Source organism: Dryas octopetala, chromosome 7 (assembly GCF_963921425.1).
Source record: "Dryas octopetala chromosome 7, drDryOcto1.1, whole genome shotgun sequence".
Taxonomy (NCBI): domain Eukaryota; kingdom Viridiplantae; phylum Streptophyta; class Magnoliopsida; order Rosales; family Rosaceae; genus Dryas; species Dryas octopetala.
This window is the reverse complement of record NC_141372.1, coordinates 6,387,387-6,405,404: the sequence shown is the minus strand read 5'-3', so window position 1 is coordinate 6,405,404 and position 18,018 is coordinate 6,387,387. Positions and strand designations below refer to the sequence as shown.

The following is an 18,018-nucleotide window of genomic DNA, read 5'->3' as shown; positions in this document are numbered from 1 at the left end:
ACCAACTTTGAATGAACCCATAGTTAACAAATTTGGTAATTTATATTCCACATTTGGCTTATCATTTCCTTACAAGATGGTTTTGTTGTCCTATCTAAAGATTCTTTCAGCATCGCCTAAAATTGCCTAACAGGGTAAAAGATAGAGAAAAAGGCAATGAATATGGTAGAAATCTAGCCAATTTTCTTCTTGTTTTTTTTTTTTGGGTGACATGGCAGGACGAAGCCCAGAAACACAGCCAATTTTCTTTTAGGATTGAGGTAATATAAGTTATAACTTTTGTACTCAAATTCAATTTAGATAAAATTTTCGTGTTAGGAATTTAGAACTGGTAATTTTTCTTTCATTGATAATATTGACCTATTTACAAAGGAGCTCATTCAATCTTGAGCAAAGAATAGAGATACATATCAGAACCTTCCCTCCTCCCATGGAGGGCACAAAGAAAAAATGGGATGTAAAACTGACACAGGGATATGTAAGCTGCAAGTGAAAGCTTGATCTGGTACACAACTAAAAGAAAAATGGCTAGCAGATTAATCCTGAGATGTAGCAGAATATTCGAAAATGAGGCGTTTTGCCGGAGCAGACTGTAGGAGAACACGCAAGCGGCTGGTAAGCTGGTAGATCAAGGTCCATTGCATTGCCATTTCTGAGTCCTTCATTTGCCTAACAATTGAGGCCTGGGGGAGAGAGTACTTTCTTAAATGATCATATATACAAAATTTGAAGCAAAAGAAGTAACGACATCTCAATGAAAAACCTAACAAAGGTGTCTGTGTCTTGGGTACTCATCCATTCACCTCTACCCACTATAGGTTAACAAGGTACACACTACAACTAAAATCAGTTGATAGTAGTGACTGTAGAGGGCCATTTCATTAGCTACTACTTTACAGAGATATTAATTCTCGCCATTTCCTTCTTGAAAGCATTATAATACTTTAATTCACCCCTTAACTGTTAATCAATCAATTCTCTTAATTCCCTTTCACAAAAGACAATCCTATTATAAATAGAAATATCAAACTTGAGATGCAAAAATATAGAAAGAGGGTTTAAAGAGTTTCATTAAGATAACCTGAAGACGTTTCCCAAGTTGGACTTCTACTTCTGTACCGAATGAAATATTACTGGCAAGGGATTTGAGAGGATCCACAGTAGGATCAACAGAAAGCAAACTAGGGATCTGCGGTGCATACACTAGCCTCCACCTTGCCTGGTAAAACTCTCCCTTCCCTTCTATTCTTGGCATTAGTTTTTCAAGTGTTGTAGTTGCAAGCTTTTGGAATGCAAGCTGCCCATCGCCTTCCAAGATGGACTCTGCCAATTGACTTTCAAAGACTCTAGCAGCCTGTGCATACAGAGGAAATGGATCAGATCAAATTGCAAAAAAGTCCAGGGCATGAAAGCTTGAACCAAGCTTTGCAATTCCATGCGTCAGCTAAATCAGAAATCCATGACAAATGAAAATAAATTTGGAAGTGGATTCCACAGTGACCTAACGCAGATAATGTAGAGTTGACTATGTGAAGATAATGTAGAGTTGACTATGTGAACAAGACACAGCAAACCCACATAAGCTCACAAACACGTGTATACACAACAGACTCACAGAGACAGAACCTGCAGGTGAATAATTTGTCCATTAAGACAGTGATCATTGGTGCACATACACAACACTTAGTTTAAGTTCCTTGCTGTGTCATAGAGCTGGTAAAACTGAAACTTCTGGCTTTAAACATTTCACAAACGTGCATATGCAGCTGCGAGTCCTTAATGGTGTCTCCAAAACTTCCCTTAAACATGTAAAGTTGATTATTTTGGCTTAAAAATATTTTGGCAGTAGCTTAGAACCAATCAATTTATTACCATTGGTCATTTGCTCACAGCTCTTCTGATGTGCAAAGAAAAATTCAAAAAATAGTTACATCTTCTATTTTGAACAATAATGCCATCATATCCTTATTTCTTTTTTCACTCACTGTGTCGAGCACCACAAAGTCATATTTGGTACTATCTGCATATCGTACATTTATTTATAGCAACTCCATTCTTCGGCTGTTGTACTATTGTGGAATTCAAAGATGAAGTAGGAAAGTCAAAAGAATTTAAAATAGAGAATTCATGGGAGGGTGGACTATCAGCATTAAACATTGTGATGCTTTCCACATTGAAAATTCATGGGCAATTTTTTACTATAAAAGGTATTTGAAATTCACAGAAACAAATGAAAATACATGGCTTGTGTTCCACCAAACAATCCCTGTAACATATTTTCCTATAACTGCATCCCCAAATAAGCAATTACATGCAGCTTCCTCACGTTTCCAGTATATTTTGTTTACCCAAAAAAATAAGCAATTATATATAGCTATGTCTGTCCTAGATCAACTTGCATAGCTTAGTCCCAATATTGGATTGATCATTTTATGCATGACAGAAGGAACTGAAAAGTGACACCCGCCAACATAAAAAGAAGTTACCTCAGTTGGTGAGAGGGCATCCTGTTCCACGGACCGCGTGGAGGTCACAACCAGTTTGTCCTGCCAGTTGCTGGCTCGACTTTGAATCCTAAATTGCCACTCAGAACCCACCAAAACTAAATCTAACATTGGATCTAGTCCATTTTCAGGCTCAAATTTTGCAATATTCAGATGCTCTTGTTTGAGCCTCACCTGAAATTGGAAAGGTCAATCTTAACATACTCAAGAGAAAGAACAGGGCCAAAAACAGAGAAACAAAGAAAACAAGCAGTATACATATAAGCTTGAACTCCCAACCAGGAGAAAAGGTACCTTGAACTACAAGAATATAAGAAATAAAAGGACTTACCTGAGTTGCAACAAGATTTACGTCACCATTCTCAAAAGTTAAGATGCCTCTAGGTTGTATCCATTTGGGATGAGCCAGGCCATTTAACTCAAGCTCTCCACTAACAGCGAAATTGAGAATTAAAGGATAAACTATCCTCAACTCTGGTCCTAGAACAAGCTTCAAATCACTAAGCTGAATATCTACATTTGGTTTAATGTTCACTTCCTCCATCTCCTGTTCAGCTGGTTTAACTGCCAATGTCCAGAAAGTAGAAGGTTGTTAGATCAAGCAGAGTTTGCACTTTGTAGACATCAACTTCACCAACTGTATATATACAGAAAACATCTAATCTGATTTTAAAGTATCAGTGCCAGGTCATAAGGTCACACAATGAAACTAATGAGGCAGTGATGCCTTACCTGAAGGTTGAGGGAATTTTGTCCTTGAAGCATCAGGTTGTGAACTGAAAAACCGTGAAACATACCTCGAGGCAACTGCTCGATCGACACCAGTACCAGGAAGCCTGGACTCATTTGATGCCAATCTATTAGGAGCGGCCCCACTACCCTTATCATGTGGTAGATATGCTTCACCTTGGCTCAATTTAATACTTCCAGAGATGTTTGGTTGCAAAATGGAACCAGTTATCTGCATCTGAGTGTCAACCTGGGCACTGTAATTTTAATTAACACATTAGTTTTCTTTGGGCAGCATATAAAAGTAATATGCAGCTAAGACTCCTAATAAAACATGAATTAACTCTCAATGGAAGGGAAAATACACCACTTCGAGAGTAAGGATATTTTAGTTCTTCTTTCTTCCTATCTTTTTTGGATATGTGACAACATAAGAACCATTAGAAAATTCAAGTAACATCATTAAATTAGAGAAATTTAAGGATCAAACAAGCATATGAATCCAAAAATTAACCTAAATTATGATGCCAATGAACTTAGACTTAAAAGATCCATTTTGTACAAAATTAAGATAATAACCTTAGAATATTCTTTGCCCGTACTTCCAGAACTTCACATTTCAAGTCAATTTTATCTCCAAGGGACGCTTCACTTGTTCTAAGGGGCAGGTTTCCCTTTACAAACAGTTTTCCCCTTCTGCTTACCCTACTCTCCAATGAAGTGATGCATAACCTATTTGATTTCACATGAACTGTGCCACCGAAGTTTGTGAGTGGTTTCCAGAGAACTGGTGATGATATAGATGCCCTGTGGAAAGATGCATATCCATCCAGCACTGGTTGTTCAACTGTGCCTCTGACCTATTTACATTACAATCCTCAGCAAATTTTAATCGTTGCTGTAAATTGAAACACAACAGAGCAATTTCAACAGGAAAAAAAAAAAAAAAAAAAGATAGTTTAAGAAATTATACACGCAAAAAGCCCACATTGACTTGACCCACCTGAAGCATAATGTCAGCATTGCCATGAAGCCATTTAGCATAAGGAGATAAAGCAGTTAACAACATCATGCCCCCATCTTTAATATCAGCATCTATTCTGACTTCCCCTACATCTAGTATGTTCCAGTTTAAACCTTTAAGGCTTTCTGCTAATCGGCTATCCCAACCTTCTTCATTTCGCTCTCTCGAAAGTTTCTTTTCACTGGCATCATCTGCAGACCCCCTGCTTCTTTCCTTCACCCAACCATGGTCCCAAGTTGCTCGACTTTTATCTTTCTCCGCATCTTCTTCCTCTAACATGTTATTCTGAACAAAATTAACAGGAACACTTCCTTGAACGTGCACATGCCCAATTTGGATGATTGGTTCAAATTTTGCATTGAACAGAAAACGACTGGTTGAGGTTAGGGAAGCAACAATTTCAGCTCGTCCAAGATCAATCCCCCCAATGGCACCATCCAGGAGCCTTACTTGCACATCACATTCTGGTTTTGCAAGATTCCCTCTCAGATCACCTTCCATGTGCAATATACCCCTAATTGGTGCTAAAAACTGCCGTAAGGATTGAACCACATCAGTAGCAGAAGATTCAATCACCTGAATCACAGTAGGAACTAGACTAATTGGAAAATTTAGAACAGCAAAGTGAAGATTCGTTTTAGGTCCCAGCAAAGTCCCATCTGCATGAATTGTAGCATTATCTTTCTGAATAAACATCTTTTCCAGACGCAAACCATCATCGTTGCTGTATGCACCAACTGCCAGAACACGCTGAGTTTTGTAGGTTCCCCACTCCCAGTCCTCCCCATGAAAATCAAATTCTGCCTGACAAAGAGAGATAATGATAAAACCAATTATTAGAAGACAAATACTACACGCCAATAACCAAAAGTAACTATGGTAGCTATGTTTTCCAGGTCTAACTACTACATTTCCTGAGTTGGACCAGCAAAAAGAAGGAAAAGAATCATGCTTACCTCAGAGGAAGTTGGTTTTCCTTCAACTGAGAATAATAGAATTAAGACTATCAAGGAGAAAAGTTCAAAGTGGTGATATGAGTGCAAGAGATAACCTCATTCAATTTACTATTATTTGTGTCTCAAGTTCCAATTTTCCTAAAACAATTATCCTTATCTTTGCAATTTTAATATTCATCACTGAATTTCTCAAGACATAAAGATGTTTGATATTTGAACTTGGGCCTGTGCAAGGATTGAAAAGGTATATACCATTGTATCCCCATTGCCACCACCACTTGCATCAAGAGAGCCATGCCAGCTACCTCTAAGCTCAGTTAAACCTGGAAGATTTAAGTCTTCCAGAATAACTTCATTTAATGGAGTATAATGTCCCCGTATAACCTGAAATAATGGATCAAACAAAAACCATAAATGCATATAAAATTCTGGTCCTGGAGTCACAGTTGCTCTAAGGTTTAGGGGTTCAAAACAAACTCTGAAAATGGGACACCTTAATACTGAATACACAAAAAGAAAAATAAAATAAATTTAAGTGCCCACACAATTTTTAGAAATGTGGGATGGTACAAATATTTTTTATAAATTAACAAAACCAAAGTTATAACGTTGAGGAAATGACAAAAAGTTGATTAAAGAATGACTAAACCCTAAGAAAAATTAGTCTTAGTGCTTCGAAAATAGCATGATCGAGTTCATATAAAAACTTGTTAACTATCACCACTTGAAACTCCACATTGTAATGTATAAATTTGGACTTATAAGAATATGTTTGCGCCTAAATAACTTGTATTTGCATAAGAAATTCAAATTCAAATTGGGGGTCCAGGCTGGTTGGGGCCCTAGATGGTCCCCTTGGTTGCCTTACCCTAGGGCCGCCCATGCCTAGAGTTTAACTATGCAGCTTATTTCTTTACAAATACAGAAAAGAAAATTATATGAACACATCATCTTCCAATTCCATGTGCACCAAGTGATAGACATCAAGTACTACAGCTTCAAATAAGAAATGAACATTAGGTGTTTCATCCACAAAGTACCTCGAGCAGTTCTTTAATACTTTCAGTATATAATCCCACTGACAGCAAATTTTGAATGAATAGGTCCTGCATTCAAGTGTCACAGAAACACGTACAATCAGAGTTTTCCTTTTTCTTTGGAACTTTTTTCCATAAGTAAAGAATGTACAACCTGAAAACTAAATTTATAACAAACAAACTACCCCATTTATGATAGAGGACTTCAAAACTGTAAATACCACAAGGAATTTTTTCCTATTTTCTTTTAGTTATTTGAAAACATGTGAACCATGACTACTGTATTTGGTGTAATGTACCACGGATAAATACATTAAAAATTTGCATAAACAACCTTATCAGTTTGTCTCAGTCAAGCACCACCATGAGGAAGAAATATGTCAACACAGTATAAAATCATAGCATAATTTGAAATAGAAGATGAAGAAAGAACTGCAAATGAGTTAGATAAGCAACTGAATATTCAAAACCAAAAGCATAGCATGCATCAATGAAAGGCGAATGGTATACACTGGGATGCTTTTTTTTTTTTGGTGAGAATGGGGGCCAAACGGCCCAAATAGATGCTATTTAGATGACAAAGTTAATGCTTTGGGATAGATAGAGAAGATGATAACTGTTATATATTTCCAACTTATTTTAAGTGGCATGCAACCTTTGATCTTGAATGAACAGCAGGGTCTGTACTTCGAGAAACAAGTCTGGCTAGGGGAAGCATCTCAGCAACCTCAGCTCTAGGAACTTCCAGTCTCATTCTCCACCTCCCCATAGAAGATATGACACTACCCAGATGCCCAGCCATAGCCCTTTTAAGCAAGCCACCCTTTTCCCTCCCAGCAGGGTTGCGATCTCGCGTGCCAGGCAACACATATTCACCCTGAAGCTCATAACGGCTATTGCTTTGCTCCAAGACTGTTTTCTCGACAGTGATCTATATAATGGTACATTAACAAGTACCAATGTTAGACATGTCATACAAAAAATTTGTGCTTGTGAATAAGAAAGTATTTACACACAGCACAGAGCCCCAAATCAATGAAGACAAATTATTGTTGTTTTAAGGTATTGCTACAAACTCATTCCAAAGGAATTTGACAAAGCTCTATAAAGTAGTGAATCATTATTTGAGTATCAGAGACAGAATTCAATTTCAATGAAATTATTGTAAATCTAAACAAAATAGTTGAAACAACAAGGCTTGGAGTTCATGGTGAGTGGATGTAAATTGATTAAGTTAATATTTCATGGTAAAAGATACTTGAAGGAACTGTCAATTTCCAGGAAGATTCTGGGATATTTACCAAAGCAAGAGAATCAAGAACATCTCAACTGACTTACCAAAAAAGAACATTTCAACTGAGCTTAAGTAAGACAACAAAAATCAAGTAGGAAAAGCTTGTAAAGTTTGCGTCATCATTGTGGCATGAAAACTGGCAACCAACGTGCCCAGCAATAAAATTGTCAACAAATGTGATGAAGAGAAGACAAATCATAGAGAACTTAGACAGGAAGGAACGGTAGCTTAAAACCATTACCATCTTAAGAGCAGAAACAAGTTAAGTTTACAAGAAAATGTGAGTGGAAGGAAGACAATCTTCTCAACAATATTCTCATAGAAATGGATCCACAAGGACAGATAAAAGTACAAAAACCTAGGGGTACTCACAACATCCCCACTCCATCTAGCGGCCACATCAAGGGCTTCACCTAGCACACCGCTGAATTTCGGCCGAAGTACAGATAGCAGTCCATGACCTCTTCGTTTTTGAAGATTAAGTTGAATTTCTGCCTGAAAACAAACAACCAGCTAAACACTTTTAAGAATTAAAAAGCAAGAGGTAGAAACAACTATCACAGAATAATCTATTTATGAATTCAACTAGACTATGATTCCACTCAACAGCACAACCTAGTTAGAACGAAAAATTCAATAATGATAGAATGGATTTAAAAAACAGAGAAGAACCCATGACATTATGACCAGAATGCCTAAGGAAAAGGACTATATTGAATGCCGGAAAAACTATGGATAAGTTGAAGCCATTTCAGGTTTTTTAACCCCTTTCTGCTTTTACTCTGAGAAGTAACTTGAAGCAATGATTTAAGGAAAAATAATAAACAAGATGCTTAAATTGGCCTTACAACAATACAAATAAGGTCCTCTTTATCATTTGAAGGCTTTGTTAGGATCAACATCCATGAAATCAAAAGTTCCAGTGCATCTCCGAACCATTCTTGACACCCACCTTATAATCATGGAAATGTGCACTGGAGAGGAACAAGGAAGGAGGAGAAATGAGGAACAGAAAACAAATAAACCCAGAAGGATTTCTGGCTTACCTTCTGTATTGTTCCACGGAGTGAGGCCAACTCCAACTCATCAAGTGGTAACTGGCGGATCTATAACCAATGCAAAGACAAAGAAAAGAGTGAAGTACTCGATTATTTATTACAAATAAGCTCACCAAATAAGAACTAAGATAGGAAAACAAAGAATAACTTAGCCTAAATACAGGTACCTCCAAGGTAGCAGAATGAAATGGTTGGAAGCAAATGTTTGCTTTCAGTTGCCCCTTTTGAAGGGAAAAAGACAACAACTGTCCACTTTGCGTATTATCCTCATTAGGCTTCAATGGCCCAACAAACTCCACTACAAGACTTTCATCTGGCCTACCTGTGGCATCCAACTGCACTAACAGAAAGATCTCATATTTCAGAAGGAACTGTAAGAACAAGAATAAAAAATAGTATGGTATCAATATAGTCAGTTGACACCATTGTCTGACCTCTTTAGTCATACCTCATATGATCAAAATGACACATGTCTCACTAACCACAGCATTCATCAAGAAGTCCCTAGTTGAATCATTTATCATGATATCCATTCCCAGAGCATAGGTATGAAAAATGTGGCAGATATACTGATTATGAAGCCACATTTATGAAATGTGTCCAAATACTCAAAAGGCATGGCATGCCAAGACAGTCTATAATTTCAAATTTGTGAAGTTCACTCACCAAACCCTTGACATGCTATTTATGAACTAAGTTACTCATAAACAAGTAGCTTTAGCCCACTAAAAACTAATAATTTGCAAAGAGCTTCCATAATAAGATACACTATAATTATAAAGCTTAGTCGAGGCCAAAAAAAAGACCAATTATCCTCTACAGTGCAAAATGTCAGGAATTAAAAAACAGTATATAAATAAAACGAGGATAGAATGAATCAACATATTCATTTTAATTCAAAGGTTGGACTCGCAACAATTGAGGACAAGATCAGGTTAATGTATTAAGCTCAATTCCAAGAAAAAGGAGAAGAGAAAGGCGTAAGGATTCTTTGCTGTACCTTGATACACTCACGTGATATGCTCAATGATCCAGCCAACTGAGGCGCCAACATCAACTGATTCAATTTAAGACCCGAAATCGAAATATCCCCAACAAGACTGTCTGTCTTTCCATTATCAGTGATTTCCACATTTTGCTTGTTCTTCTCAAAACCAAAATCTTGTCCATTAGTAATACTACCAGGCTTTAAAACCTTGCCCTGAAACTTGATCTTTCCAGTTGCTTTCAAATGCATCGGTTTCGGAGAATCAAAGGGAAAAGAAGATACCAAGCTGAAAAACTCAAACCCACGCATACGCAAATCCAAGTCAATTCCCTCAACAACAAATGGCATGGCACTCTTTGCATCACCATCTCTTCTTTGTAGCCAGTCTTCATCAGTGTAAGATGTTTGAACTTTTGAGGACAAGTCAAAAGCAGAAGATGAGGAATTAACACTAATCGAATCATGTGAAATTATGATATCTCCTCGTGCATCACTGAAGGACCCTTCAGCTTTTGGAGCAGTCCATTTAATGTCAAACCTCCTACATTAAAAAAATGGCACATAAGCAAACCTGAAGAATGAATGACATTACATGCAGACTATCATCAGCAGCAGCATCATTGATATTTTGATAAAAAACCATAACAAAATTCAGATGAAAGTAACAACATGAATTATTCTTGATCAACAGTTGCAAGGGTAGACCCAGGACTCTTACGGTCTCAATAGGGATCCTGAGAGTTTTGTTTCTCCATTTAAATCCCCCAACTTGAGTGGCATCAGTTGAAGATACCCAGGTATATATCGATGAAGAATTTTATCAAAGCACAAACTTCCAGAGAAATTCACATCCATTGATGCATCATCAACCTCGCCCTGTGTAGAATGTGACAGAGTTAACTTTCAAGATCGAAATTTTCAAATGCATTGTCACATTTAAAATCCAACATGGAAGCACACTTACAATTTTAAAAAACCACTAAACTGACAGAAACTAAAGGATAACAATTTTTAGCCCATGCAGATAGGGCATTATGAAGGACTGCAAACCAAAAGGCAATGGCTGCCGGTAAAACATAGTATGATAGGTTGAAGAAGCTAAAAGAATCAGTCTGCTATGAACAGAACATAATAACCATGTTGAAGTTTCCAAGAGAGAGAGAGAGAGAGAGAGAGAGGGACACACACACACACACACACACATAGCCTACTAGAATAATGACTCACTAAAATAAATCTACAAAGCTTGGCCAAATTTCTCAACAAACATAAAAGGACATCACATCATCAATTATATACCTCTGGGCAAATCCATGCATTCCCTGCCCCTCGAATTTCACCACCATCTACAAGGCTAGCTCTAATTCCATACAAGTCAGCAACCTATAGAAAATACAGAATAAGATTACAACTTTACAAGAATATAGATACACTGGCATGATGAAGAATCACCACTCAATTTTGGACATATGCATTTTAGTTGCTCCTCACAAACTTACACAGCTATCAGTGTTAAAAGTGAAATTGGCCGATAAGCATGAAAATGGTACACGATCAAATGCTGCCACTGCACCAGCTTCCTTACTTTTCAAAACTGCTTCAGATGCAGAGGACAGAGGAAAATCAGAAACAAAATGAGATATCCTTCTAGAAACCATTCCACTTCCCACAAATACAGGAGCATCCAACGGGCCTTGGCAGTTAAACACAGCAGTCACTGAACCAGCCAGCTACATGGGGTAAATTCAGAGAGAGATAGTCAATATGATGTATATCACCTATAATCACTGTATTCTTTCTTGAGGGGAGGGGAAAGGACTCAATAAGCGAAATTAATGCACCCAACATTATTATGACGAATTAGGAGAGAATAATAGTAGGGGATGTACAAATGGTTAATAGAATTATTTACCCAAAAAAATGAAAAAGAAAAAATAACAGAAAGGACAGAAGATTTGAAACCTCTAGTATAAAGCATTAGCACTTGAAGATTTTAAGACACATGATAATAATTTCTACCAGAAAATCAGTGTTTCAGACATTTGAGGATGCCATACATGTATCAGCTGGTGTTTGAGACTCGTATAGTGACTTCCAAAAGAATTTATTTCAATTACCTATAATTAAGCAGAACTAGTAAGGCTGTGAGGCTAATTCAATAATTGTTTTACTACCCATGATTATCACAAGCAAGCAGAAAATCGAACATACATAATGCATTATGATAAGTTCACAAGGACACATATAAACAACCATGTACTCCTGTCAGAAAACTGCTAGTTTCATATCCATGTCGGCTGGTGTGACGCTTGCATCTGTGTTTAGACCTTCCCAATGAAAAGGGAGAAGTCATAGGTTCTACCATCTATGAATGGGGGGACCATGGAGAAGAAGAGCTAACATCTACTTTGCAGCCCAATATTTCTATTTTATCAAATATGGAAAAAGAAAAGGCAGGCACATGCAAACAAACAATCAGATGAAACATATAGAACATATACATACCGGAAACAAGAGAGGTTTCATCTTGAAAGTTTTCATCAAGGCATTTACTTCCACGCAAGAAACCTGGAAATAGAGTAGTTCTACAAAGATTACTAATTGGATGCAGTATAATTAATATAACAAAAAGGAAATCAAATAAGCCATTTCAAGTTGCCAGTTCAAGCTCAAAGGAATTGCCTTGTTATCAAAGCCACGACTCTAGTAAAAGAGAAGGCATTTGGAACTTTGTGTAACTTACATAAGTAAATCTCAAACCGATCAGGCTCAACTGACAAAAGCATATCCTGATGGCCCTCAATGGCCTGTTTGACTACTACATAACTGAACTAATTTAGGAACTCTATTAAACTGGAAAAAGTTTAGGAACTCTATTTACCACCCAATCCTAGAAGCATCGCCAAGAACATACCTGACACATAAGATGAAACTCTCCTTCCTCGGGATGAATGCCTAAATCTCCAGAAGCTTCCAAGGGAACATCACCAAACCAGCCACTTGCATTGTGTAAGAATATTCGCTGGCCACGAAAACATAAGCTTGCTGAAATTTCCTGCATAAAAGAGACACATGTTAACAAACAAGAACAACTTTTCAGAATTCAAGCCCAACACAACCGACAATAAGGATGATGATTTCAACCGTATAACCTATTACATGAACAGAATCATACAGTTATTATGTTTTGCATATTATGTACTGTTACAAACAGTAACATGAAAATGCAGAATGTATGAATTTAAAAGACCAGATTCCTGCCAACGCAAGTGCAAAATGAAATATAACGCACTGTTAGGGCAGACAGTTATTTTGTCTTCATATATTAATATCGAAAGCAGTTGCCTACTGATTAACCTGCTTCCAGGGCAGCATCAAAGGATCACATGAGAAATTATTTATATATATACATGTAGAGAACTCATCAGGTGCGCACCAACAAACATGCACACCTGTCACCGAGCGCTTGGCAAAGTTTTCTTAACACATGCGAGCAAGCATTGCAGCACTGGTGCTGCTTCCTCCGCCAAGTTTTGAGGGTAAACCCACCATCTTTTCACCCCATCCCCTCCTAGGGTATAGAATGGGCTTGGTGGAGGCATTATGTTAGGGTTTAGCTCTGCCCAAAATCCCAGAGCTAAACCATAACATAAACGCCGTTAAACCAGCGCCGAGCGCTCGGTAGCTGCAAAATTTTGCACTACCGAGCGCTCGGCATCAGGTGCAAACGTCCGCACATTCGCACCTGAATGGGCCTGAATACATGTATACATCTAAATATAACCCATAACCAAATAATCTCCTGGTGATACATACCATCAAGTATATTTGGAGGAAAAAAATCCACTGGAACAAGCATTAAATATCAATGAAGGTTCAAAAAAATATAACTGTGACATACAGAAAACGATGATGGTGCATCAATTGTTTGAAAAGCCAACCCGGTCACATCAAGCTGTCCATGAAGATTTGGAAATGTTTCTCCCCTTGACATGCACAAGTGAACCTGGAAATGTGGAAGTACATATATATCTTAAATAAACCAAATATGACCACAACCTGATCAAGAAGAAAATGTGAAATCTAGAGCAATTTTATATAACATTAGAACAAAAGGACTAATCAACAAGCAGCTCCTGCTGCAAAGAATGAAATTGATGTAATTGCTTCAGCTACAGAGTCAATAAGAGTCATTCAGAGGCATAAATTGGAGATGTGCCCCCATAAAATTTTGGAATATAAAAAGTAAAAAGGTTGAATTGAAGTTCGAGAAGCACCTCACCAGTGGCTCTTCCTTGTGACCACATTATTGGAATTTCTAAAATCCTTTCAAAAATCTGCATAAAAAAGACAACCAGCACACAAGGCATATGAACCAACTTTACGACCTAGATTGAAAACAGAAGGTGTTGGCAGTCTCAATTCTGTATCATATTAACTTTGTAGTGTCTACCTTACCGGAACAAAAAAGTTGGCAACCTTTAAGTTGGCATGCCATTTCTGTTCAACAATATCAACAAAAACATCTGCAGACAACCAGCCACCATCTTCAGACATGATATCAGACCTCCACATCTTACAGTTGCCACTAAGTTGTACATGAACACGACCATAGTGATTTTGAAACTTCACATGTCCATCGACCTTCTCCATCTCTCTATAAACATTGCATTAAACTCATAAATTATCAAATTAATGCAAATGCACATTTCTTTTGTTATAAACTTTATCTTGCATAAGTGGATGCATTGTCATTGTACCAAAAAAAGGTTACTACATTTTCCACCAGAAAGCGTCTTAAAAAATGAGTCATCCTAATTAGTATAGGTAAATCTCTACCCAATATGCCAAAGTCCAACAGCAATGAATACCGTTATTAAAACTGAGCACAAAGATTAAAGTAAAGCCAGCATCTGAGACATGAGTAAAATCATTTTTATGATCATGAGCCAGCAAAACAATAATCTAATTATCAAGAGTAAATTAGAAAAATATAATTGAAGTGGCTCTACCGAGGTTCACTGTCACCATATGCAAGTAGCATCAGCGTTCCTCCTTTGAAATATACAGAATCTAGTGTAACTGGAAGCATCTTCTCAATGCCTTCTGACTGCACAACATTGACCCCATCGACAAGTTCTGCAACAATATCTTCAACTCTTGGGCCCATGCTAGACGTCAGCTTTTGAATGGAACCAGAGAGAAGATAGGATAATGACTCTACGGCATTTCTAGAAAAAGAGGGAAAGCCTAATTTCAGGCTTTGGGGCCAGATGGGAACTCGACGGTATGTTGCAAAAGATGGTTGTATGGAAGTTGAATTTTGCAACGTTTGACCTCCTTCCCTCTCTGATATCTCATCATCAGTATGCTTATTTACAACATCAGCTCCTAAATCCTCATCTTTTACAGTACAGTTATTGGTATTAGTTCCTGCAACATTTTCAGTGGATGGCAAATTATTACTGGATTTCCCATCTCCATTAGACCTATCTAAACTCATAAGAACCGAATCATGTAGACCATTAGAACTACTTAAATGACTGTCAACATTCTCATTTTCTTTAAGAGGATGATCTGCTGAATCTCCCAAACGATTTCCATTCTGATTGTCATCTTTTACAGTTTGCACACCAGTACTTGTGATTGAAGTGTCAGCATCAGTATCAACCTTATTGTTCATCAAAAAGGTGTCAAAGTTTATCCCATCATAACCTCCGGATGACTGTGAAGGCTCGTCAGACTTCCCATGCGACAGACCCTGAAAATATGCAAGTGCCCTTACTGCACTATACCCAAGAATTCTTCTTTTGGAAGTAATACCAGATTCAGAGATATCACTCCCATAACCCTTCCTTTTGAACTTGTGCTTTTTAGGCCCCTTTATCACTCTGGACCAAAATTTCAGCCCTGACCCTGGAAATTTTACACCCAATGATTTCTCCAAAGCTGCATGCTTCATATCATAATCCACACCTGTGTCCATGCAATGATCCCTCCAGTGCATCTTTTCATCCATGCATAAAAAGGACTCAGAGCTTGTTAAATCTGCTGAACGGCTATCACCTTCCTTTGAATCATCACCTTTAGATGGACTGAAACCCTTGTCAGAAACAATGTAACCCATCTCCGCAGCTTTCCTAGCTGCTTCATCCCTCTCTCTTTCCCATCTAGCAGCTGCTTCCTCTCTAGCAGTCCTCCGGGTTTTTGTTCGATGATCAATTCCTTCTTCAGTCGAGAAGTGCCTCTGCAGACCACCTTCAGATGCAGGTATCCCTAACCAAGTATAATCCTTCTTCTGAGCAACCAATACAGTCGGATGGGACAAAACTGCATCTATCACAATCCTTCCCCTCCTCAGACTCGCAAAAGGACGAAGACGGAGTTTCATAGATGGGACCTCGCCACAAGAAAATTCCTCATTATGAGGCCCAATTGAACACGACTCCAACATGATGCTCAAAGGCGAAATCCTTCGAACCTTACCAAAAACAACTTCGCGCTGAATATATTCACTGAGTACTGAACAAACAGACGGCAAAAGTTTGGCTTCAATAAAACCCTTGGCTTTTGTCTGCCCATACCATAACAATAAGCATACCCCAGATATCACGGCCGCAAATACAGAGCACCTAACTAAAAGTAACCCCTCTTCCCACAGAGGAGACAAAGACCTCACCAGGGCTTTGCTTCGAGAAAAAGGCTCTTTAACACATTGTACCTTCATCCCATTTTTCAGATCAAAGGTTCTCCTTAATAACTCCACATTTTGCCCCCAAAAACGTGAAACTCTAATGGCTTGAGTTATCCAGTAATTCTGCTTTTCGCATACACACCTGCGGGAAGCGCTCTTTATCATATGCCCTCTATCCCCATAAATGAACTTTCCAATGTTTCTACCATTTAAAGAGCTGGGAAGCAAAACCCCAAGAAAAGGGCAATGGAGTTTTCCGCTCATTATCTTCCCTTATGCATGAGCATCCAATTGTAAGTCATCGGCCAGGGACCAAGAAGCTGCTCTTAGTCCCCCAACAAATCCGAAAATCATGAAGCTCAAAAACATTTGGACCCTATCGAAATAGATGTTGATTTTCAGTTAATAATTCGCACCAAATCCAAAACAATGACATTGATAGAAAGTAAAAGATACAATACCGGTCTATTCAATTGCAAAGATAACTTGTATGGAAAGAAAAGCAAGGAAAGTAAATCAATTTTTTTTTACTGCGATAGTTACGCTGTCTTCTGGTAAAGAAGGCTACAAATCACCGATAGAGCAATCAGGTTTCTTGGCAGAGTAATAACACATAGCACTAAAAAATTTCGTAGTTAATTTCATATATATAGCACTTTCTTCTTATAAACTTAGCAGTGTTGTTGAACAGTCAACAGCAAGCCTTGAACACCAAAAAACAGCACAGAAACCGCGAGTTTTCATTCGATCAAACTCAATATTTGAGAAAGCTGCCCTAGAACTGGCCATCACTCTCAGTCGGAAGCATAGACCCAAATGCCTACAGTTAACTGAGCCAGATCGTTTTGAACCCAAATAAGCATAAATTTCCAATTCATTCTTTTCTATTTGGTTTTCTCGGAAACCAAACACACGCGTTGGAAGAAAACAAGGAAGAAATGAATGATGTTTAGCAGAAAACAGAACCTGAGGTGAGGAAATGGAGCATGTTGTGTGAGATAGCTTATGTAGGCTTTACGGTTATTGCTTCTGTTTGATTCAGTGTTGCTTGAACGAGGAGGAGAGAGCGAGACGGAGAAGGCTTTGGGCCTTTTTGTTGTGGCCTTGCTTCGATTGCCCGTTAACTGTATAATTCTATACTTGTATTCTCTATTTCAGGTTCAGACTTCAGAGAGATGACAACGGAGAAGTAATGCCGTGAGGGGGAATATAACGTATACGTGAAATGTCGGATATGACCTTATCTGACATTAACGTACATGCTAGAAGCCTAGAACAATTGGGGATCAATCATCGAATTTTTTCTTTTTGGTCGCGCTTAATTATAATTTTGACTGTTCCTCAATTTTCACTCAAACATCAATTTTATCTTTAAATTGTATTTTCACTCAATGTCATTCCTCATCTTTTTCACCACCGAATATCAATTTGGTCACTCCATCTAATTTTGTTTAATTTTTCGTTTAAAATACCATTTTTAAGGGCAAATTTGTCTTTATATCCCTAAACACTTTGAAATTTTATCAAAAATAGTTTGGGACTTGAAAAAATTCCCCAAAACTTCATACAGACTCATCTTTACTAGTACTATTTTTATATAGGATCAAATTAAAACAAAAAGTTATTTTAATTTTGTAGAAATTAGTTTGGAAATTCTAAATTTTCTAAAAAATACTAAACGTCAATTTGATAATTTGACCCCATATAAAAATAGTAGTAGTTAAAATAAGTCCG

The 18,018-nt window shown here is 37.7% G+C and overlaps 1 protein-coding gene across 1 annotated transcript; it reads right to left on the bottom strand.

Annotated features, from left to right (window-relative positions):
* Positions 1 to 329: 329 nt before the first annotated feature.
* On the bottom strand, positions 330 to 17,441 carry EMB2410 (embryo defective 2410). Its single transcript, XM_086250334.1, has 24 exons — positions 17,251 to 17,441; positions 14,603 to 16,660; positions 14,049 to 14,247; positions 13,868 to 13,927; positions 13,492 to 13,596; positions 12,505 to 12,645; positions 12,096 to 12,158; positions 11,090 to 11,320; positions 10,890 to 10,973; positions 10,309 to 10,466; positions 9,603 to 10,131; positions 8,770 to 8,937; positions 8,591 to 8,650; positions 7,917 to 8,039; positions 6,906 to 7,181; positions 6,254 to 6,319; positions 5,466 to 5,597; positions 4,237 to 5,061; positions 3,813 to 4,093; positions 3,237 to 3,490; positions 2,836 to 3,068; positions 2,487 to 2,678; positions 1,082 to 1,354; positions 330 to 683 (listed from the first exon to the last, which is right to left on the bottom strand). The coding sequence occupies exons 2-24, from the start codon at positions 16,546 to 16,548 to the stop codon at positions 537 to 539; spliced, it is 6,546 nt and encodes a 2,181-aa protein (XP_086106460.1). The 5' UTR covers positions 16,549 to 16,660; positions 17,251 to 17,441; the 3' UTR covers positions 330 to 536.
* Positions 17,442 to 18,018: the final 577 nt, after the last annotated feature.